The 25,128-nt window shown below is 31.9% G+C and overlaps 1 protein-coding gene across 2 annotated transcripts in view; it reads right to left on the reverse strand.

The window, feature by feature from the left end:
- Window positions 1-605: 605 nt before the first annotated feature.
- Window positions 606-25,128, reverse strand: part of LOC6041811 (tyrosine-protein phosphatase non-receptor type 9) — a 107,584-nt gene continuing 83,061 nt past the window's right edge. For both annotated transcript variants that reach the window (XM_038259066.1, XM_038259067.1), the window contains exons 4-7: window positions 20,079-20,287; window positions 8,609-9,142; window positions 2,837-3,227; window positions 606-2,765 (exon numbers count right to left, since the gene is read on the reverse strand). In XM_038259066.1, the coding sequence (XP_038114994.1) occupies window positions 2,331-2,765; window positions 2,837-3,227; window positions 8,609-9,142; window positions 20,079-20,287 (1,569 nt within the window). In that variant the 3' untranslated portion in view covers window positions 606-2,330. The remainder of the gene's footprint in view (window positions 2,766-2,836; window positions 3,228-8,608; window positions 9,143-20,078; window positions 20,288-25,128) is intronic.

Here is a 25,128-nt window from a genome sequence, read left to right on the forward strand (position 1 = left end):
CTGCCAAAGATACGAGAATTTCCCCTACGAGTCCAATTGCTTCGCTGACGACATAGACACGTTCGAGGAAGTGGCTAGAAGGTATACTGAATCGATGCGAGAAGCGGAAAAGAGGGTGAATGAGGGGAAGGCGAAGAATCTGCTGGCAGGAGGAACCGAATCCCTTAAGGCTCGCGAAACCGAGGTAGTCGAGGAGTTTGTGTACCTCGGATTGTTGGTGACGTCGGACAATAACTGCAGCAGGGAAATTTGGAGGCGCATTATGGACTCCACAAGACCCTTAGGTCTAGTAACCTTATCCGACATACGTGGACGATGCGGGCAAACCAGCAAGCGCTCTAGGTTTTCGAACTACGAATGCTTAAGAAGATCTTTGGCGGCGTACGTGAGAATAATATATCGAGGAGAAGGATGAACCACGAGCTGGCACAACTCTACGGCAATCCAAATATTCTGAAGGTCGCCAAGGCTGGCCGAATCCGGTAGGCCGTACCGCGCGAGGTGGTTGGATCAAGTGGAGGAAGATCTGGAAAGTATGGGTGTTCCACAGAGGTATTACACTGGTAAATAGGTCATCTTTCAAAATAAAACCCAAACACATTTTAAGCTCTTTTTAAATTGATTATATTTCGTTTTTCTCACATCACTTTCTTCCAATCTTCTTCCTTTAGTGATTATTACTCTTTGCATGACGGTTTCGCGCCGATGACAACAGGGGGCGAACCCCGTTTTTTCACTGCTGTTTTTGCCGGCCCTTGGTTGACTTTATGTCGGCTGAACCTCTTCTCGTCGTCGTCCAATAAATAAACAGCGCTTAACTATAGATCAATTTGATGATGATCAAGTTGGGGGGGTGTTTGTGTCGTGTAGGAGTGAGTGTTTTTTTTTCTTCTTCGTCTTCTGCAATCCTTAAGTTATCTGCTGTAGTGAATTTAGCTCCAAAAGGTTGCGTCCCCCAGCTCGGGTGCGCCGTGACTGCCGCGCGGGTCAAGCTGACCGTTTCGACCGTTTTTTTTTTTTTGTTTAAACGTTTATGCTTATTTTGTTTTCTCCTTTGCCATTGAATTAATATATTTTTTGTTTCTTTTGTTAGATTTATACTTTGCTTAATATCAGTTACTTGGTTTTTTGATCCTTGTTATTTAATAGTTTACTAAAAATTATCTGCTTCATTTGATACTTTTAAATATGTTGCATTTACTTTACTTTCATGTATTTGTATCGTAAAAGGATGGTAAAAGTATTGTGTGTTTGTGTGCAGACTGGCTCTTCTGCGACAACTTTGAAATGGCAAAATACAGATTTTCTATCGTTCTGTTTCTTTTCAGCGCTTTCATTTTGCTCGCACTATTAATGGTTGCGTTTTAAGACGATTATTGTTTCACGTTGTTGTTGTTTTCACTAGTGTATGGTACTTTAACTATCTGATTTCGGAACTACTAAGTTTCTAAAAATAAATAGACAAAATAAATGATCCTTCTCTTTGTTTTAGTGTTCTTTTCTCCGTTTTCCTAACCCTTTTCCCCCTCTCTATCTCACATTTCACTGGACTGTTTTGTTTTTTTTCGGTTGGCAAAGTTCCCTCTTTTCGTGTTCCGTTTCTTACTTTTTGATGCTCCCATTTCGGTTTTGCAAAAATATATATGTAGTTACTAAGCAATGACTTTCTAGTCTCATCACGGGAAAGAGCGCGCACGTGTGTGTGTGTGAATGAGTTTGTGGTGATACTAGCGGTAAATGAAATCTCCTCGTGTTCACACCGGTTCCGGCTGCTCCTTGGCGGAAGCCTGGACAGGACAGCGAATCATAAGCATTGGAATTTTTCGTCTTACTTGTGTAGGTGCGTGTGTGTTTGCCGATGGATTTGAGTTTCGTTTAGCAGCTTAAGGGATCTGCTCGCGTAAGGATCTGCTAACTGAACAATATTTACACAACTTCTCTGCGGGAAAATCGAGAGAAACAAAGGGTGGGGGCTCGAGACGCGCAAGCAGTTCAAGTTGGGATGTTGAGAAAGGGTTGAGAGTAGTTTAACCAAAATCTAGCATGATATTTGTTTTATTTGTAATGATGTATGGTACCTAAACAATGTATCTATAGAAATTTAAAATAGTTTGCATCTCTCACTATCATTGTGTAAAGATTTTTAAAATATTTATGTTCTTTGAAATGTTTGCAACCGCGCACACTCTCAGACATCCCACGCATCCCGCACTCAGGCTCCTCAATCTCACCCTAAAGTCTACACGAAAACAGAAAAAGAACCGCGCAACAAAACCGCACATAGCCTATTCTACAACCTCGCAGCAGGCAATCGCTGGATTGCCGCCGCTCTACTCGGAGTCATCGTCCCGATCGTCGAACCCGGACAGGTCCGCCGACTGGAGCAACCCGCGGGTCAGCGCGTACTCGATCAGCGCCAGGTGGCAGAACACGTACTGATCGGGCATCTGGATCGAGTACGCCCGCTGCGAGCGAATCTTCTCGACCGTGCCCTTGATGTCGGCCGTCCCGACGTCCTCGAGCCGCGATATGCAAATGTCCAGCGTGATGAACGTCCCCGTTCGGCCGATCCCGGCGCTGCAGTGCACCACGATTGGCGGCCCGCGCGGATGACCCGCCCACAGGTCGCCCAGCGACCGCACCATCTCGGCCTGCTTCTCGCGGGCACGCTGCAGGAAGTTCAGCATGGCCCGGGCCGACGCCGGGACGCCGTAGTCCGGCCAACTGGTAAACTGCCAGTGGGACACGCAACGCACCTCATCAGTCTACAAAAAAAAAAAACAAACCAAATTCATTAGCACTTCTCCTCAAACCCAACCCGTCACGTCCCGCTTACCTTAGTATTCTTCAGTTCCATCTCGGCCACGGTGTAGTCCTCGTTCGCCTCGACCGTCATCGTCCGCACCTGGTAGCAGCCGTACTCGGCCAGCGCACCCTCCGTCGGCTCCCAGTACTGGCCGCACTTGACCCGGCCGCGCTCCATCACCCGGGTCGTCATTACTATCACCAGGCAGTGCTGCTCCCAGACCATCCGCCAAAAGTCGTACGACGTCTTCGGCAGCGGGCCCTGCGTCGAGATGTACGCGTTCTTCTGCTTGTACCCGTCCACAAAGTTCGCGTTGATGTAGTCGGACGTCGGGTCCTCGTCCTCCTGGGACAGCACGACCCGGCTGTGGTCGTAGCACAGCACGTCCGTGTACCGGTTCTTGGCCAGGTTGTTGCGGGTTCTGTGGAGAAAGGGAGAAAAATGGGTTTATGAAATACATTTTTAAGATTCAACCTCAGCATAATTAAACAAAATCATCGTTATATCGTCTCGCGTCAATTTTGGGCAAAAGTTAAGAATGCCATTTGGTGCAGCTTTCAATGCCACACCTTTTGACCTTCACAGATCTCCAAAATTCGATGTCAATCCTAAATATTCAAAAAAAAAAAAAAAAAAACAAAGAAAACTCCGTGCATTGTTGTCACTCTTCATATGAAAGAAGTTTCAATCTTGTCGTGCTAACTTGACACACCCTGCAAGTTGCTGTAAGTGCGACAAATGGACAAAGGGATTTCAGGTCGGAACGCGTTTGACACACGTACGTGCCCGACTACTGTGAACATTTTTATGTATAACTCGGACAACCAAACTTTGGGATAATGCACAGAATGGTCAACCACACAAAACGTGTCTGTTATTGTTTACATTACGTGCTCCAGTTTTTGTTTTTTCAAGGTCAAACATTAAAACTCGTTTTTGCTCAGAACATAAAAAAGCGACGTGCGACAAGATAGTACATTCACTAAATTAAAACAGTTTAAAAATCGTCTTTTGAAAAATATGGAAAATCAATAGTAAAATATAATTCGATTTGTTTTTCGATTGATATATCAACCAATCGCGAATTTAATCGTTTTATTTTTGAGTTTTGAAATAAAAATTACCCCCGAAATTTATAAATAAGAGCTTGAATAAGAGACACATTTCCTTAGAGAAGTAAACAAAACTGAGAGGTGTCCAAAGTGCATTTTTTTTACAAAATAAGGCTAAAGCTTCTTAATGGGTTAAAAAATATATTCATCACCTTTTTGTGGAGTTATCAGTTAAATTTAGGTGTTTCATAATGTTGGCAAGTACGATAAAATAACAAGTATTTCAATTGAAAGAGCAAGATAATAAATACCATAACCAGCCCCTTAAAAATAGTTGGGTCGAATGAAATGTTATTACATGTTTGAGATTTACAAATTACCACAAAATTGTTCCAAATTTGTAAACTGTGACGGAAACTTGATAAAAAATGTTCAAATAATCAAAAAAAGAAAAAAAATCCCTTTGAGGTTAGGCTCGATGATTTACTGATTTATTGTAACATTTTCTGTTCATTTCAGATTTTTTTTGCGAACTTTTAACTGTGTGATAAACGCTGACATTTATAAAGGTCTAAGAACACTCATTGATGACCTTTTCAAATGCAAATGTTATAATTTGAATGATTTTTTCAAAAGTTTTTAATTTTGTTAGAAAGTCTGCATGAAACCTTTTCAAATGCATTTTGAGGGTAATGTCAGCCTTTTTTGGAATATTCTTTCTGCATTGACCTTAAACTTTGTAGGGGCATGCAAGTTTCCATACAAATTTGACAGGAGTCCTTAAAAAATGTACCTAAATGCTGTGTGATCTGTTTTTTGATGACTTCCGATGGCAAAGTTGTAGGTATAGGTTAGGACAATACGGAAAAATAGACACATTCTAAAAAATCTTTATTTATATCACATTGTAAGAAAAATTCAATTAAAAAAAAATTACAATAATACTATTTTTGAAAATTATATATGTATTTTTTTATGTTTTAGAGGATTAAAATAGAACAACTTTCTGAGAAGGCCAAAACATATTTGGCAGTGATGCCAACTTTTTGAAAGAAAAAAATATATTTTTTTGAAAACTTAAAAAAACGGTCAAAAAATGTCACTTCCAGTGTTGCAAATGGGTGATAAAAAAGCTAACAATTGATTATCTCTGCACCAAAAACATCCGAGAGTATAGCGACCGTCACTATAGCTTGTGAGATCTCTTCTCGTGTCTCGTGATTCCCAGCGATGGCATTCTCTCTCTATCACTCCTTCCCTTTTCCTCGACTCTGCGCTCTCACCGCTGAGTCTCTCAAACTCTCCGAAAACTTCAATGAGAGAATGCGAGATGGCGATTAGGAGCCGACCACGCATGACGTCCCGTTAAACTGCGTTAGTGAAATTGGTTTTGTGGCGGCTTTTGTGGTTAAACGCTGTTGCGGTAGCATGATCGTGGAAGCGGGCAGAGGCGCCGACTAGTCCAAAATGTTGGGGGGGGCACGGTTGTTTTCCGAAATCGTTAGGTGAGAGTGGTGATTTGATGTTTAAGTTTTTTGTATATCACAAATTTTACCAATTTGAATATTACGATGTGATACGAGTTTGTTTCATCCGGAATCCATTTTTTTTAAAGATAATTTATTAAAACGTGATTGAGAATGTTTATTGGGGGAATTTTTTATATGTTTGGAAGGCGAATTCCTTCTAATTGGCATATTCTCACTTATTTTCCAGAAGTAACAGTCAAAAATAAAAATGATCAGGAATTTAAAATTCAACAACACAAATATTCTAAAAATGAAAACAAAAGTAAAAAGCAAAAATTTAGAACTTTAGAAATTGGAAAATACACATTAAAAAACAACATTTTTTCAAGTCTGCAATTAAGAAAAAAAATAACAGAAAAAATAAACATTCCAAAATTTAAAAAAATGTTCAAAAAACTCTAGGGTTAAAGAAAACTCATGGCTTAAAAAAATTTTGAAATCAAAAGTAGAAATTCAGAAATTTAAAAAAATCTGAAATTTGGAAACTACAAAAAAATCAATGTTTAAAAAAATCGAAAATTTAACATCAATTATTTTGTTAAGAATTTAAGAATTTAAGAATTTAAGAATTTAAGAATTTAAGAATTTAAGAATTTAAGAATTTAAGAATTTAAGAATTTAAGAATTTAACAATTTAAGAATTTAAGAATTTAAGAATTTAAGAATTTAAGAATTTAAGAATTTAAGAATTTAAGAATTTAAGAATTTAAGAATTTAAGAATTTAAGAATTTAAGAATTTAAGAATTTAAGAATTTAAGAATTTAAGAATTTAAGAATTTAAGAATTTAAGAATTTAAGAATTTAAGAATTTAAGAATTTAAGAATTTAAGAATTTAAGAATTTAAGAATTTAAGAATTTAAGAATTTAAGAATTTAAGAATTTAAGAATTTAAGAATTTAAGAATTTAAGAATTTAAGAATTTAAGAATTTAAGAATTTAAGAATTTAAGAATTTAAGAATTTAAGAATTTAAGAATTTAAGAATTTAAGAATTTAAGAATTTAAGAATTTAAGAATTTAAGAATTTAAGAATTTAAGAATTTAAGAATTTAAGAATTTAAGAATAAAAGAATAACCAAAAATATACACAAACAGTTTTCAATAAAATCAAAAAAAGCATTATGACAATTTGATACGACCAAAAATTTGCAATTTTTTAAAATGAAATCAAGAAAAAAATTACCTAAAATTACTCAAAAAAATATCAAATTTATCATTATTTTTTTAACGTAAAGATGTCAAAAAATGACCGTTTTGAAAAGTGTTTCAGTTCATTTTCGCTAAATCCTCATCTACAATGGCAAATCGTAGAATGTTGCGTCTGAAAACTTGATGATTGTTTTGGCAAGAGTTTGCGTAAGTTTGCTCTTGTATACTAAGCTTGCTGGTTTTCCTACCTAGTTAGCATAAGAGAGCGCAGTAGTATAGATGAATCGTTGTCGATTTAGAAAACAACAAATGTTTTTGAGCTATTTTACAGATTCGCTTACAAGAATTCTATCCAATTCCAATTCAGTTTTAAATATTATTTTCAATTATTTCTGTGATTTTTTTTTGTAATATTAAAAATAAGAATATTTTTCTTCCAAAATTTCTGGGGGGGCACAATGTATGGGCTGCCCCCCCCTGCCCAATTTTAAGGGGGGCAAAAAGTACCGTGCCCCCCCAGAGTCGGCGCCCCTGGAAGCGGGAATGAGAGAGAAAAGGAAAATGTCAATCGCGAGTGTGTAAACACGAAAACGTTTTCGGCTATTTTCAGCGTTGAGAGTTTCAATAAGGAGAGAAGAGCAGTTGTATTTGAGGCATGAATATTCAGGCGGGATAATTGTAGGTGCTGAGAGCTGATATTTTGATATTTTAACAACCCTGGTCACTTCATTTTAAAGATGCAAAAGAGGATTTTTAATCTTAGTAGTTAATGATTCAAAATCCTTTTTATTGCTTCTTAAAAATGATGTGACATTTTTTACCGTGTTTTTTTTAGTTTTCAAAATATGTATAATATATTTTTTTTCTTCAAAAATTTGGCAACACTGCCAAATATTACAGAAATATTTAAACGTGCACTATTTTCGAGGAAAATCCACCTAAAATTAGATTTTTGTGAAAATCAGGATTTTTTTTTTTGAGTTTTTTCAATAGTATCTATGGTTGCACTAGTCTGAAAATTGTATAGGATATTTGTCTGAAAAACATTGAAGATTGGACTTCTGCTTTCTGAAATACAACCACAAGAAAAAAAAAAACAGAAAACTCTTCGGGATGACGGGTAGGTGGGCATCTAGAAATCACTTTTTTTGCCAAAAATAATGAATTTTCTCAAAGTTTATGGTCATTATGAAATGGCCTCCCAAAAAAGTATAGATCATGGCTGAAATTATCGTTATCGCAGTTTTAGTTGTTTTTTTCCCTTAGTGACACTTTCCCATTTGGGCGCGTGGCGCGTTGAAAACCTTATTTATTTTTTAAAAAGATCATATCTCGGAATCCTGTTATTATGAGGAGGAATCCGATGAACATAGGCTCTTTGGGCCAGACACGGTAAAAACGGCATTTGAAGAAGTTTTCATAAGACTTTTACAAATGTTAGGTTAGAACTCCAAACTCCAAACCACCTTTCATTTGCGTCCAAGACAGCTAAAATCGGTTGAAATGGATCTAAGTTTGAAAAATGTGGTTTTTGCGAAAAATTACTAAAATGGCAATTTTTCGGACCACACGGCGTAGGTCACCCTGATGAGCAAACAAAGCCAAGAATCGGCCAAAGAACCTCCACTCCAATTTTGAGCCAAATCGAAGCACTTTGTTTACTTTCAAATGTCTTAAAATATTTTTGATTGTTGTTACACAAAAACGCTTAAAATTTGTTACCTCAAACTTATTTTAGCTGTGAAATTGTCCAAAGATTCCGATAATGCAGTCCGTTTTCCGATTTGAACTTATTTTCATTGAGAAAAATATGGCACTTTTAGAAAGATTATTTGAACAAGTGGTAAACTACTTCTTGAGGTACTTTGAACACTTATCTACCAAGCTCAGTATGATTCCATACCATTCTGTTTATATTTGATTTGTATTTTAAAACAAAGACTCATCCTGTCAATGTCACCCCGGCTTCAAATAACAACCCGGTTTACGGCAACAGACCTAACGTTATCCAAGTGATTTGTAAATGACATTGTTGAGAAAAACCTCACAAAATCCTTAAAAAAATACTCACTTTGCGTGCGTAAAGCTCCCGTCCGGGGCGCGTGCCTTAATTTCCGCGTACTCCCGTATCAGGCCCTGCTTGCCCCGCTCGCGCACCATCTGCACGATCTGCTCTATCGTCTTGGGGTCGCCCTCGGCCCCGGCCAGGCTGTCGTCGTCGCTGAAGCCGGACGACGCACTGCTCGGTGGATTTTCGCTCCACAGCTCGTGGTGGCTCGCCCCCGTACTGCTGCCGGTGGTGGTGCTGTTGTGGTGCAGGTGATGTCCGTGATGATGGCCAGCGGCCGCCGCCGCCAGGTCCGAGATGTCATCGTCGCCGGGGATCGATCCGTCGTGGTCCAGGTTGTTGCCATCGGCGGAGAGATCGGTTATGATGCCGCCGCCACCACCGCCACCGGCCAGATGTGGGTCCAGGATGGCCGTGGTAACTGTCGTTGTGCCGCCACTTCCCATCGTTCCCTGGGCGGTACCGTTCTGGGTCTGTTGCTGACCGGCGACTATTTCGTCCTCACGATTCGTCATGGATTTGTAGCAGTGAAGCAACCTGGGGAAGAAGGAGGATTTGTTAGAGTCGTTGTAAAAGACCACAGTCAGTTGAGAACGTGTCCTGTAAACGAAGGTGTGCGATTTCAAGTTCTACACGCGCTTGTAAATGGATGTGCTGAGAGCAACTGGGTAACTATAGTTCATCTAGTAATGATTACAACGATTGGTGAGAAAGCAATTCAAATCGGTTCCAAAATCGCACGCAATCTTTCCCCCTCTAGATGGAAGCAGTGATAGAGAAACAAGCAACGGCCACGCGAGCTTCTGGATGAGGACATGCTAAGCCTGAACTATGTACGTGGAATGCACTACAACTATGCCAATGGGAATGATCTGAGCCGTAACGAAGGGAAGAGAGTTGGAGAATTAGTTAGTGTGCCAATAAATGTCCAGTTTTACCTTAAACTTGGCATGCACAGCAAATGACGCAGTCCTACACCCAGAAACTGTATGATCTGTGCGTCCTTTTTTTGTTTTTTGGTTAACGAGTTGTTGTCGGCGTTGTTATCAGTCAGGAGCACCAGCCCACCATAGTTAGTAGGTCCAGCAGGACGACCACCGTGTGTGGGTTGTGGTAAGGGCGTTCAATGATTGTGTGGGTTTAGTAGGTTTAGGTAACCAAGCGTAGGACGTATTTCAGAGCAAACCGATGACACCCACGAACGTAATTTGTATGCAGAGGGATGGCAAGAGGAAGAAAAACAGGTTCAAATATAGATAAACAGGACGTCCTGGAGAGATCAGTGCAGAAGGACGGTTTTTCAAACTGTACTCTTATTATATTGAATTTATCTGTTATATACCGTTAAGAAACCAAGTAAAACTCAAATCAAATTAAGCTTAAAAGTACATCTCAGGGGGGATTTCCAAAACAGATTCGGGCCATCCATTGCAAATCTTAATTATTATTAAAAAAAAAATGTTAACGTTAACGTTAAAATAAGAACGTCGCCCAGTTACCGAATGCTGCTCGCTAACTGGGCTGAAATAAAATGCCGAGGGGACCACCAATGCATTATATTAAAAAAAATATTAAAATAAAAGTTACTCAACTTTGTATCCAAAGTTTATTTTTCCTTTAATTGTTATTTGAAATTTCACAAAAACTGAAAAACATTTTTTTTATTTATTACACTTGATTTTTGCATTCTTTGACCCCTCGGTCATTTTGGTTTGTTTATGTTTTTTGACGTTTGTCTGCTTTTTAAGTGGGCTACAGCACAGTTATCGTGCGCCCAGTTAAGAAGCAGCCCGGTTAAATAACACTCAGTTACCGAACAACTACTGTAATATATAAGCAGAAATAAAAAAAAAAAAAACAAGGAGCAATTTTCTGAGATTTCGGTCATTCGGTTTTTTTTTTTTGGTATTTTTAAATCTGGCTGAAACTTTGTTGGTGCCTTTGGCACGCTAAAAGAAGCCATTTTGCATCATTAGTTTGTCCATATAATTTTCCATACAAATCTGGCAGCTGTCCATACAAAAATGATGCATGAAAATTCAAAAATCTGTATCTTCTGAAGGAATATTTTGATCGATTTGGTGTCTTGGGCAAAGTTGTAGGTATGGATAAGCACTACACTGAAAAAAATGATACAGGGCAAACATTTTTTTGGTGATCTTCATTTAACTTTTTGACACTAAAACTTAGACTTTAGGGGACATCAAATGCCCACTTTTCAGAAATTTCTAGAAAGGGCAAAAAAAAAAAACTTTGACCGAGTTATGATTTTTTGAATCAATACTGATTTTTTTCAAAAAAATCGATATTGGTCGTAAAAATTTTTAAACTAAATTTTTCAATGTAAAACCAAACAGTACTTGAGTGAAATTTTGATAAAGTGCACCGTTTTCAAGTTATAGCCATTTTTAGGTATTTTTTTTGAAAATAGTCGCAGTTATTCTTTTTTAAAAATAAGTGCCCATGTTTGCCCACTTTTGAAAAAAATATTTTCAAAAAGCGGAGAAAATTCTATATATTATGCTTTTTTGAATTATGTTGACACGACCCTTAGTTGCTGAGATACTGTCATGCAAAGGTTTTACACAGGAAAAGTTATGTTTTCTCAGTGTGTGTGTGTGTGTACAACCAATTCAGTTGTTTCTATGTATTTTAAGATTTACATCAGGCCTGCCCAACGTCCGGCCCGTGAAGCCATTTCATCCGGCCCGCGACGGCTTTTCAAAAAAATATTATATTAGTTGATTATTTTTTCAAAATAAAAAAATAGATTCACATTAAATTTTTGCACATTATAAAAAAAATTAAATAGGATTTTTTTGTTGTTTTTGCAATAAAATGTTGCTATTTCAACGTTTTTTTTTATTTTGCCTTTGTACCTTTTTAATTTTGGTTTGAAATTCAAACATTTTTTATGTTGTAATTTAATTCTTATAATTTTTTATTGATATTTTCAGAATCAATTATCAAACTGATAAACCGAGCAAGAAAACAAAATTATCCATTTTGTAAAATATATGAAAAATTAGATTGTTGTCTAAAACTTTACAAAAAGACACTAAATATTTTTTTCTGAGCTTACTTCGAATTGAAATTTTAATTTTTTGAGGAACTTTATTAAAATTTATTTTTGAATAAATGAATAAGCAAAAAATAGTGTATTTTTCAGAACAACTTTGCAGTGTTAAAGTTTTGGTTAAAATAAAAGCTTGAAAACGCGAATTATTTAAAGTGAAAATAAAAATCACTACACAAAAGGTATATTTTTTGTAATGAAGATTTGGATACATATTTGAATTAAATAAATTTTATCATGTCTCATTGATTTTTTTAAATATATTGGTGTGTTGAAGAGGTTGAACTATAATTACAATACAATTTTAAACAAAAACAAATTAAAAAAATAGAACATATATATTTTTTAAAGATATCTTTGTTAATCTTTCTTATAATTAAGATATATGAATCTTATTTGCAATACTTGTTTATTTTTTTTTTTACTTTAAAATAACTTGATAAAAATCGTTTGATGAAAAAAGAATGGTTGATTTTTTCCAACTTTTATTAAGGGCACCCCTGATTTACATTCTATTCATGCAAATAACTCGCATAGGCATTTGGATGGTGTTAGCTCTGCCGAGCTTCGGTGACCCATTTCTACGCTGGCTAGCCGAGCGCGAGGTACTTCAGCTTTATCGACAAGCCCCGCCCTGAAAAACGTTTGCATCAATCGAATTCAAACGTTATTTAGAACTTACGAACCCTTGTCAAATGGACAAGAGCCCAGTGCGTATTGAGTTGGTAGTAACAGTATTCCTAATTCCAGTATTTTTTGTCATAGCTCACCAAGCCGTGATGGCCTAGTGGTTAGCATTATCGCTTACCAATCCAAAGGACGAACCCCACCTCGAGCGACTTTGATATTTCGTTCTTATTCCATAAACTTTCTCGTTGGGAGCAGATGAGCATTGAAACCCAGGAACCCATTCGCTTACAAAGCGAACACCGTAACCACACGGTTCTTTCAAATTTGATTTTAAGGTAATTTCGAAAAAAGTAGACATCTGTTGAATTTGGTTTGGAAATTTTTGATTGGAGGTCAAATATGTAATTTAGAGTCTCTCAAAAACTTTAAGAAATTGCCCTAAACCCCCCAACGAAATATTTCGGTATACCCCGCAAATTGCCAAATGATTTATCTTATTTTTGTTCTACCAAACACATAGTGACTGCTTTAATTTGTGGAAATTTGTCTCTAAGGAGTTATTTTTCTGTTGATGAAGGAGCGATAGGACCTCTTGCATTTTTTTTTCAACTATGACATAATTTTTAACACTGTACTCAATTTTTAAACAGAATGGAAATATATAGTTACAATTTAATGTTTTAAATTTTTCTTGTTTGTTTCGGGTTCATAATTTTACGCGCGAATTTAAACTTTCTAATTAAAAAAAAGGTAATAAAAAAATGATTCAAGAGGTTGAATTTTCTAGAAGACTTTTTTCAAGTTTTTTTTTTCAATTTTCCGGTTGCAATCTGGTTCTGCTACGAGAACCTCCCAAGTAACATTTTTTTCCAGGAGTTCTACAAGATCTCTTCAAGATAGCTACAGCCTGAACCAGTGTTACCACATGCTCGTCTGTATCAGAGGGTCCAAAAATCTGTCTTATCTGCACCAAGCATGGCGAATATCTGTACCAGGGGCGCCGACTCTGGGGGGGCACGGTACTTTTTGCCCCCCTTAAAATTGGGCAGGGGGGCAGCCCATACATTGTGCCCCCCCAGAAATTTTGGAAGAAAAATATTCTTATTTTAAATATTACAAAAAAAATCACAGAAATAATTGAAAATAATATTTAAAACTGAATTGGAATTCGATAGAATTCTTGTAAGCGAATCTGTAAAATAGTTCAAAAACATTTGTTGTTTTTTAAATCGACAACGTTTCATCTATACTACTGCGCTCTCTTATGCTAACTAGGTAGGAAAACCAGCAAGCTTAGTATACAAGAGCAAACTTACGCAAACTCTTGTCAAAACAATCATCAAGTTTTCAGACGCAACATTCTGCGATTTGCCATTGTAGATCAGGATTTAGCGAAAATGAACTGAAACACTTTTCAAAATGGTCATTTGATGACAGCTTTACATTTAAAAAAATGCTGATAAATTCGATTATTTTTTTTGAGTAATTTTAGGTAATTTTTTCTTGATTTCTTTTTAAAAAATTGCAAATTTTTGGTCGTATCAAATTGTTATAATGCCTTTTTTGATTTTATTAAAAACCGTTTGTGTATCTTTTTGGTTATTCTTAAATTCTGGAATTCTGAAATTCTGAAATTCTGAAATTCTGAAATTCTGAAATTCTGAAATTCTGAAATTCTAAATTCTGAAATTCTGAAATTCCTAAATTCTGAAATTCTGAAATTCTGAAATCCTGAAATTCTGAAATTCTGAAATTCTGAAATTCTGAAATTCTGAAATTCTGAAATTCTGAAATTCTGAAATTCCTAAATTCTGAAATTCCTAAATTCTGAAATTCTGAAATTCTGAAATTCTGAAATTCTGAAATTCTGAAATTCTGAAATTCTGAAATTCTGAAATTCCTAAATTCTGAAATTCTGAAATTCTGAAATTCTGAAATTCTGAAATTCTGAAATTCTGAAATTCTGAAATTCTTAAATTCTTAAATTCTTAAATTCTTAAATTTAAATTCTTAAATTTAAATTCTTAAATTCTTAAATTCTTAAATTCTTAAATTCTTAAATTCTAAATTCTTAAATTCTTAAATTCTTAAATTTTAAATTCTTAAATTCTTAAATTCTTAAATTTTAAATTCTTAAATTCTTAAATTCTTAAATTTAAATTTAAATTCTTAAATTCTTAAATTCTTAAATTTAAATTCTTAAATTCTTAAATTCTTAAATTCTTAATTCTTTAAATTCTTAAATTCTTAAATTTAAATTCTTAAATTCTTAAATTCTTAAATTCTTAAATTCTTAAATTCTTAAATTCTTAAATTCTTAAATTCTTAAATTCTTAAATTCTTAAATTCTTAAATTCTTAAATTCTTAAATTCTTAAATTTTAAATTTAAATTTAAATTCTTAAATTTAAATTCTTAATTCTAAATTCTTAAATTCTTAAATTCTTAAATTCTTAAATTTAAATTTAAATTCTTAAATTCTAAATTTTAAATTTTAAATTCTAATTCTTAAATTCTTAAATTCTTAAATTCTTAAATTCTTAAATTCTTAAATTCTTAAATTCTTAAATTCTTAAATTCTTAAATTCTCAAATTCTGAACAAATAAATTGATATTAAATTTTCGATTATTTTTAAACATTGTTTTTTTTGTGAATTTCAACTTTTGATTTCTTAACATTTTTAAGCCATGAGTTTTTTTTAACCCTGGGGTTTTTTTTAACTTTTTTTTAAATTTTGGATTATTTATTTTTTTTCTGTTATTTTTTTCTAAATTGCAGATTTGAAAAAAATGTTGTTTTTTAATGTGTATTTTCCAATTTCTAAAGTTCTAAATTTTTGCTTTTTACTTATGTTTTCATTTTTAGAATATTTGTGTTGTTGAATTTTAAATACCTGATAATTTTTATTATTGACTGTTACTTCTGGAAAATAAGTGAGAATATGCCAATTAGAAGGAATTCGCCTTCCAAACATATAAAAAATTCCCCCAATAAACATTCTCAATCACGTTTTAATAAATTATCTTTTTCAAAAAAAATGGATTCCGGATGAAAAAAACTCTTACCACATCGTAATATTCAAATTGGTAAAATTCGTGATATACAATAAACTTAAACATCAAATCGCCACTCTCACCTAACGATTTCGGAAAACAACCGTGCCCCCCCAACATTTTGGACTAGTCGGCGCCTCTGATCTGTACCATTATCTGTACGGTATATTTTTTGTAAAAAACTTTTTTTTAACATGCATTTTGAACAATCTTATGACAACACTAAACGCTGATATGCAGCTTGGAAGGAACGCAAAACTCCATATAAAAAACACCCAAGAAACGGCCAAGGAAAGCCGTTTCTTCGCGTGACGTTCCTTCGCGCGATGTTTGTTTGCAAAAGTTCTAGTGAAAAAACTTAAATATTCAGAATTTGTTTATTTTATTGCAACTGAAAGTCATAAATGTATCAATAATTTTGTAATCGATATTATAATATTGAAAATTCCGAATTGCCTCTTGATGCCGAATCTCAAAAAGCAGAATCTTGAAATTAAAAGGAAGGATTTTGTATTTTGCTAGAAAAGAAGTAAACCAAAGAGAAAATCCATAAACACACAGATTCAAAAATACAAATATTAAAACTAAAAAAATCTAAGGTTAAGAAAATAAAAAGAAATATATATACAAAACAAAATTAAAAAAAAAAACAAATTCAAAGCTTTAAAATTCGAATAATTAAAAATTAATAAAAGTAAAATAATATAATTTAATAATTCATACATTCAAAATCCTTCAAATTCAAAATTATAATCCAAAAAATTTAAAATTCTTAATAAAAATCTACAATTTCAAATCATACCCAGATTTAAAATTTTAAAAATATCAAAGAATTCAAGAATTAAAGCATTTATGAATTTAAGAATTTAAGAATTTAAGAGAATTTAAGAATTTAAGAATTTAAAAAAATAAAAATTTAAGAATTTAAGAATATAAATATATAAGAATTTAAGAATTTAAGAATATAAGAATATAAGAATATCAGAATATAAAAATATAAGAATATAAGAATATAAGAATATAAGAATATAAGAATATAAGAATATAAGAATATCAGAATATAAGAATTTAAGAATTTAAGAATTTAAGAATTTAAGAATTTAAGAATTTAAGAATTTAAGAATTTAAGAATTTAAGAATTTGAGAATTTAAGAATTTAAGAATTTAAGAATTTAAGAATTTAAGAATTTAAGAATTTAAGAATTTAAGAATTTAATAATTTAAGAATTTAAGAATTTAAGAATTTAAGAATTTAAGAATTTAAGAATTTAAGAATTTAAGAATTTAAGAATTTAAGAATTTAAGAATTTAAGAATTTAAGAATTTAAAAATTTAAGAATTTAAGAATTTAAGAATTTAAGAATTTAAGAATTTAAGAATTTAAGAATTTAAGAATTTAAGAATTTAAGAATTTAAGAATTTAAGAATTTAAGAATTTAAGAATTTAAGAATTTAAGAATTTAAGAATTTAAGAATTTAAGAATTTAAGAATTTAAGAATTTAAGAATTTAAGAATTTAAGAATTTAAGAATTTAAGAATTTAAGAATTTAAGAATTTAAGAATTTAAGAATTTAAGAATTTAAGAATTTAAGAATTTAAGAATTTAAGAATTTAAGAATTTAAGAATTTAAGAATTTAAGAATTTAAGAATTTAAGAATTTAAGAATTTAAGAATTTAAGAATTTAAGAATTTAAGAATTTAAGAATTTAAGAATTTAAGAATTTAAGAATTTAAGAATTTAAGAATTTAAGAATTTAAGAATTTAAGAATTTAAGAATTTAAGAATTTAAGAATTTAAGAATTTAAGAATTTAAGAATTTAAGAATTTAAGAATTTAAGAATTTAAGAATTTAAGAATTTAAGAATTTAAGAATTTAAGAATTTAAGAATTTAAGAATTTAAGAATTTAAGAATTTAAGAATTTAAGAATTTAAGAATTTAAGAATTTAAGAATTTAAGAATTTAAGAATTTAAGAATTTAAGAATTTAAGAATTTAAGAATTTAAGAATTTAAGAATTTAAGAATTTAAGAATTAAGAATTTAAGAATTTAAGAATTTAAGAATTTAAGAATTTAAGAATTTAAGAATTTAAGAATTTAAGAATTTAAGAATTTAAGAATTTAAGAATTTAAGAATTTAAGAATTTAAGAATTTTAAGAATTTAAGAATTTAAGAATTTAAGAATTTAAGAATTTAAGAATTTAAGAATTTAAGAATTTAAGAATTTAAGAATTTAAGAATTTAAGAATTTAAGAATTTAAGAATTTAAGAATTTAAGAATTTAAGAATTTAAGAATTTAAGAATTTAAGAATTTAAGAATTTAAGAATTTAAGAATTTAAGAATTTAAGAATTTAAGAATTTAAGAATTTAAGAATTTAAGAATTTAAGAATTTAAGAATTTAAGAATTTAAGAATTTAAGAATTTAAGAATTTAAGAATTTAAGAATTTAAGAATTTAAGAATTTAAGAATTTAAGAATTTAAGAATTTAAGAATTTAAGAATTTAAGAATTTAAAATTTAAGAATTTAAGAATTTAAGAATTTAAGAATTTAAGAATTTAAGAATTTAAGAATTTAAGAATTTAAGAATTTAAGAATTTAAGAATTTAAGAATTTAAGAATTTAAGAATTTAAGAATTTAAGAATTTAAGAATTTAAGAATTTAAGAATTTAAGAATTTAAGAATTTAAGAATTTAAGAATTTAAGAATTTAAGAATTTAAGAATTTAAGAATTTAAGAATTTAAGAATTTAAGAATTTAAGAATTTAAGAATTTAAGAATTTAAGAATTTAAGAATTTAAGAATTTAAGAATTTAAGAATTTAAGAATTTAAATTTAAGAATTTAAGAATTTAAGAATTTAAGAATTTAAGAATTTAAGAATTTAAGAATTTAAGAATTTAAGAATTTAAGAATTTAAGAATTTAAGAATTTAAGAATTTAAGAATTTAAGAATTTAAGAATTTAAGAATTTAAGAATTTAAGAATTTAAGAATTTAAGAATTTAAGAATTTAAGAATTTAAGAATTTAAGAATTTAAGAATTTAAGAATTTAAGAATTTAAGAATTTAAGAATTTAAGAATTTAAGAATTTAAGAATTTAAGAATTTAAGAATTTAAGAATTTAAGAATTTAAGAATTTAAGAATTTAAGAATTTAAGAATTTAAGAATTTAAGAATTTAAGAATTTAAGAATTTAAGAATTTAAGAATTTAAGAATTTAAGAATTTAAGAATTTAAGAATTTAAGAATTTAAGAATTTAAGAATTTAAGAATTTAAGAATTTAAGAATTTAAGAATTTAAGAATTTAAGAATTTAAGAATTTAAGAATTTAAGAATTTAAGAATTTAAGAATTTAAGAATTTAAGAATTTAAGAATTTAAGAATTTAAGAATTTAAGAATTTAAGAATTTAAGAATTTAAGAATTTAAGAATTTAAGAATTTAAGAATTTAAGAATTTAAGAACTTAAGAATTTAAGAATTTAAGAATTTAAGAAATTCAGAATTTCAGAATTTCAGAATTTAAGAATTCAGGAATTTAAGAATTTAAGAATTCAGGAATTTAAGAATCAAATAATTTAAGTTAGACTGTAATCCATATTCATACAGACTGCAGTCCCGATTGATCCAGTTGACGGTACAAAACATGATTTATCGAAAACTTTCAATAAAATTTACTTTGACCATATTCCATTTATTAAATAGTTTAATGTGACATAATGGTGTTACCTTTCAAGAAAAAAATAATAATGTTTTGAAAAACGAGGATTAAATTTTGTAATATTCAGGCAAGTACAAGGCGGTTGTAAATATGTTTCAAATTTAGTGCATTTAAAGTATGGAATGCTAAAAAGATAATTTTTATTATCAAACTTTTTTTTGCAAAAAATGCTTTAAATGCAATAATCAAGATTATGAATATGAAAAAATCATGTTGTTTTCATATAATTTAAAAATATACTCAAATTAATGAAAAAAAATACAATAAACTTTATGACACATTATTTTCTGTATGATTCAGTACAACTTTTATTAAATTTTTGAAGTATTTTAGATTTTATTTTACCTGTGTTCTCCTTCATTTCAAAATCATATTTGAGAAGAATGGGAAATGCTGTAAATTATTTTATAACTTTATTAGAACGAAATGCTATAAATTATTTTTATTAGGTCCTTGTCGGTACTGAATTCTGGTTAGCAATGAGTCTGCTTTTGTAAATGCAGTTTTCTTAAACCTATGAAAATCCTAAAACTACAGAGGATCTTGTGTGTAAATGTTAGTGGGAGGGAGCCAATTACCCGCGGCGTACTGGGGGTTAGTACTTTAAGAGAGACTCCTAGTTCAAAATATTCTAGCATAAATGGATCTAAGATCGTTAAAAAATATAAGCATGATCCATTTCTAAATGTTTCAAAAGTTAAACTAGATTTAATCAATGAAAAGTTTTTAAATGTTGAGATAATTGCAATAACTTAACTATTCAATAATATCATTTTGAGTAAGAATCTGTTTTATCTGAAAATCTGTAAAAATCAGTACGGTGACCCAAATATCTGTCATCTGTACGTACAGATTCTGTACTCAGATCTTTGCTGAAAATCTGTACCATGACAGATAAATCTGTACATGTGGCAACGCTGGCCTGAACCAATTCAGCTTCCAGCTTAAACAAACAACCATCCGACAGTCCGCCACTTGCCACCTACCATGAGGAATGATCGATTTCCAGCGTGCCGCCTAATCGCACCGGCAGCGAGTCCCGGGGCACATGCAGACTGAGCTGGGGTATCGACACGGTGAAGACGCGCTCGCGGAGCTTCTCGCGCACAAACAACCGCAGGATCTTGAACGGCGCCTTAAACCATAACGGGGCGGTCACGATGAGGACCTTTTTGAGCCGCGCCGGGTAGCCGCCCTGTAATATGGAGAAGAAGAAAAGGAAAGAAAATTAGTTAAGTTTTTTTTTCTTTTTGGGAAAAGAAAATGCTACGACAAAATGTCGTAGAATAATCTGGAAAAAAGGGAAAGGTGACCTAATGAATTATGCAACACTACCCCAGATAATCAATTCTAAGCCGATTTTGTGACCCAATCTTACAGACTCACAGACAAACAGCTCTATCACTGTCAAACTACCTTTTTTCTGTAATTTTGAAAACTGTACGTCCATTTGTCTGTGCCAATAAATGTGGCTTTCTTTTTATAAATAATGCAACAAAAACGCGTCGTCCACACGATCCAAGGACAACAGGTTCTACCTCTTTCTCCCCCACATTCAAGGCACTTGAAGGGAAGTGGAGAAAGTTTTTTTTTGCGTCATTTATTCCGGCCAACAAAGGGCCCGGATATTTTGCCGGATAACCAGTTCACCATGGTGACCAAGGCATGACGACCCTACAACACTGACGACTTTGACGGGCTTCGTCGTCCGTCTCCCACACACACACACCTTATATTGAGAAGCAAATCAAATGTTGGTTTTATGATGCCCGGCCAAGGTTATATGCTAACCCTGTTTTTTTTATGCAAGAAGCTTGTGTGTGTGTGTTTTCCAACTGGAGGAGAAGCACCTTGTTGACACAGGAAGCCAATTAAACAGAAGGTTGCGCGAGATAAACTTTTCGACTTCTTTGGAAAGAATGAAGAAAATGATTAATGTTCTCAAAATAGAAAAATCTTGCCTCATTTGAATGCGAAATATTCGTCGAAAAGGATTTGTACATTTTGACAGTAATTACGGCCGCTGAAGGCGGTCGAGAGTAAAACGGCCTCGAATTTGTTTGAGAGGATTATGACAATCGCAAGAGAATAATGTAATCGTTCGGCGAAACACTGACCATCCTTGCCGTGGTGGCCGATGCTGTAAATGCAAAGGAATAATGAGTTAAAGGTAGCTGGATCGATCCCCATTTTCTACAGTTTTTTTTAAGGTGTAAAATGATCATGGCCAACTCGTTCGCTATAGTCGATTCAAAGTTCCTTTTTAAATTTAACTCTCAGTCTGAGGTTTTTTTTCTCTCGAACGTGAACGTAAGTTTCTAGAAGGTGTCGAACCAGCAGAGTCTAACTGTACTGTAATTATGCAGTAAAATCCAATACATTTTACTTAAACTAATGAAACAAATTTCATGTATCTGAATCGTCTGAACCCCCCCAGTCGACGACCTCTCTGTTTCACACGCAGCTAGTCAAATGAATGACTTGAAAAGCTGCACCCAAAAACAAAAGATCCATTTGGCAAATTGGTTCCGCCCCTTTCAAGGATGTGCTGAATGCCTCCTCACACAGGATGCATCATAGGCGCGCAAGCGAAAGGGTTGATGTACTGCTGCTGCTGGCAATAGTGTTTGCGTAACATGAATAATCATGATGACTTTTACGTCAGGGTGGCCACCAGATTTCGATTTTCAATTTCCCGGTTTTTTGCCGGTTTTCTCCCGAGACCGGAAGGAATTTTCCGGAATGTTTTTAAACCAAATTACAATGTTTTTTTTAGGCTAACGTTGGTATCAACATACTTTTGGAACGCATACATTTGGTTCAAAGTTTGAGTTCCTCAAGAAAGCTTTCAAATATCTTGAGTACAAAGTAAGTAAGTTGAAAACGAAGCCGTTTTTATCTGTTTCCAATCCAAACCTCTAATTTTTCTAATGATTGGGATTTTTCATCATCATGCTCTATAGATTTTACAAACTAAAAATAAAAAAACTTTTTATTTTTAGAATAACATTAATTATTATTAGAAAGCAGGAAATGGCATTTACAATTTATTAATTTTGTAGAAAAGATTTGCAAAAATACATTGTTATCAACATTTATATAAATGCTCGTAAAGTTTCTTTGAAAAAAGGTTTTGTGTATTCAAGAAGAACGATTATTCCAAGAATTATCAATTTCTGTGAATTAATTATTATTTTTTGGTGAGTACTTTATTTTTAACCAAAAAGTCTTTTTGAATCATTAGTCCAAACAAAAATGTATACACTTTGGCAGCAGTGCAGGAAAATTCCATACAAATATTTAAAAAAAAACGGTATCTTGACACTTTTTTTATCGATTAAGTATCTTCGGTAAGTTGATTGATGGAATAAATTTTCGAAAATAATTTTAATTTAGAAAAACTGTCTGAAATACCCAAAACACGAAATGGTAAAAAATCATAAAAAATGATCGAGCTGCGATTTTTTCAACAACACATAAGGCTGGTACAAATTTTATTTAAAGTTTTTGTCCCTTCCTTCAAAGTTGCCCCGAAAAATCAGGGGGCAAAAAAAAATTTTTTTTCATGGAAAATCTAAATTTCAATCGAAAATTGAGTGCAATCAGCTGAAATCTATTTAAAATACATTCCCCTGCGTTTGGAATCATTTTTAAGCATGTTTGGGTTGATTTAATAATCTTTTGATTTTTTTTTTAATTTTCGGTCTTTAATATCGCAAAAAGTTTTTTCCGTACATTTTTTGAAGACTAATAATTGCAAAACAACTGAACTAGTGTAAAATGCATTTTTAAACACTTTTTGCATTCAAATGTTGAGACTATGGCTTGTTCTTTAATTTTTTTGTTATATTTTATTTTTTTGTTTTTTTTACTCATCGTCCATGTACGTTTCTTCAAATCAGTTTTCTTAGTAAAGCTTCAAAATAAAATGTTTTTCTGTATTTCTTAAACTATCTGCTGAAAATGCCAAGCATATTGGAGATATACTTTCTGTTAATTAAATATTCATTGACTTTTTTTTATTTTTTCTATTATTTTTTCTTCTATATATATAATAATAATAATTTTGTATAAATTTATGGAGACCGACGAATTGTTTTTCGAACAGAGATTTTTTAAACTGCCCAAAATATACATTTGAAAAATTTCAAAAATAGTTTTGATTTCAGATTTAAACATGCTATTTAATAGTATTTTTTAGAAGTTGTAGTTATTTTCATTAAAAAATCATTCTATTTTAGCTTTAAAAAATCGAATGGTTGAGAAAATTCTTTACTGCTTTCTTTGAAGGACAAATCTTGATCATTAAATTAAAAAAAAAATCCTGATTTAAATTTTAAGCACAACTAATATTTTAGCAAACAAAGGTAAAATTAACAATATCCAAATTATGAAACATATGATTATTTTTACAAATATTTTGAATGTTTTAAATTAAATGGCACAATTTACAAATTTGAAACAAATATTCGAAGAAAAAACAAAAAGAAAAAACTCTAAAACGGTGCACTTTATTTTAAATTCTTAAAATTTCTTAACGAATGCAAATTATAGGTTTATCATTCAAATTATTTTTTTAAACATTTTCTGATTGGTCAAAAATAATTCGCCCGTAATTCACTGCACCTTAAATATGGTTGTTAGCTTTTGCTTCAAATCAATTTATTTTTTTTTCTCTTAAGAGGCAGTATTTGTAGATTCTGCTCGGTTTGTTCTAGAGGTCGTATCGAGGTGCTCCGATTTGGATGAAACTTTCAGCGTTTGTTCGTCTATGCATGAGATGAACTAATGCCAAATATGAGCCCTCTACGACAAAGGGAAGTGGGGTAAAACGGGCATTGAAGTTTGAGGTTCAAAACACATGAAAAATCTTAAAACTGCTCGCATTTCCGTAAGACTTCATCAATTCCAACTCTCTTAAATGCATTCGAAAGGTCTTTTGAAGCCCTTCAAAATGTGCTATAGACATCCAGGATTGGTTTGACTTTTTTTCATAGCTTTTGCAAATTACTGTTAAAAATTTATTTTTTTAAAACCTTAATATCTTTTTGCAACAGCCTCCAACACCCATACTCCCATAGGTCAAAAGATAGGTAATTTCATGGACTATAAGCTTACGGTATTAACTTTTTGGCCAATCGCAGTTTTTCTCATAGTTTTTCGATTTTTCTAGAACAAACATTTTACAACGTTAGTTTTTGCTCTTTAGGCCTCCATAGCGGCACTTTTTGGTCTCAATTTTGTCATATTCGGAATCCTCGATCAATTTCACGTAAGTTAGAAGTATTGGAGTTGTAATTTTGATTTAAAAAATAATTAAATAAAACATTTTTGAAAAAAGAAATAGAGCTTATTTACCCTATGATCAATACGTCAAATGCTGTATCAAGTAGGCGAAAACTTGTTTACCCCGAATCCGACAAAATTCTAAATAATATTTTAATTAATTCTAAATGCCATTTTAACCAATCACATTCAAAATTCCAACACCTCAATCTAATGTAAAATTTTCTGAGGATTCCGAATATGTCAAAATTGAGACCAAAAAGTGCCGCTATGGAGGCCTAAAGAGCAAAAACTAACGTTGTAAAATGTTTGTTCTAGAAAAATCGAAAAACTATGAGAAAAACTGCGATTGGCCAAAAAGTTAATACCGTAGGCTTATAGTCCATAAAATTCCCTAACTTTTGACCTATGGGAGTATGGGTGTTGGAGGCTGTTGCCAAAAGTTATTAAGGTTTTAAAAAAATCCATTTTTAACAGTAATTTGCAAAAGCTATGAGAAAAAGTTCAACCAATCCTAAATGTCTATAGCACATTTTGAAGGGCTTCGAAAGACCATTTGAATGCATTTAAGAGAGTTGGAATTGATGAAGTTTTACGGAAATGCGAGCAATTTTAAGATTTTTCATGTGTTTTGGACCTCAAACTTCAATGCCCGTTTTACCCCACTTCCCTTTGTCGTAGAGGGCTCATATTTGGCATGAGTTCATCTCATGCATAGACAAACAAACGCTGAAAGTTTCATCCAAATCG

This window comes from Culex quinquefasciatus, chromosome 3 (genome assembly GCF_015732765.1).
Source record: "Culex quinquefasciatus strain JHB chromosome 3, VPISU_Cqui_1.0_pri_paternal, whole genome shotgun sequence".
NCBI classification, from domain to species: Eukaryota; Metazoa; Arthropoda; class Insecta; order Diptera; family Culicidae; genus Culex; species Culex quinquefasciatus.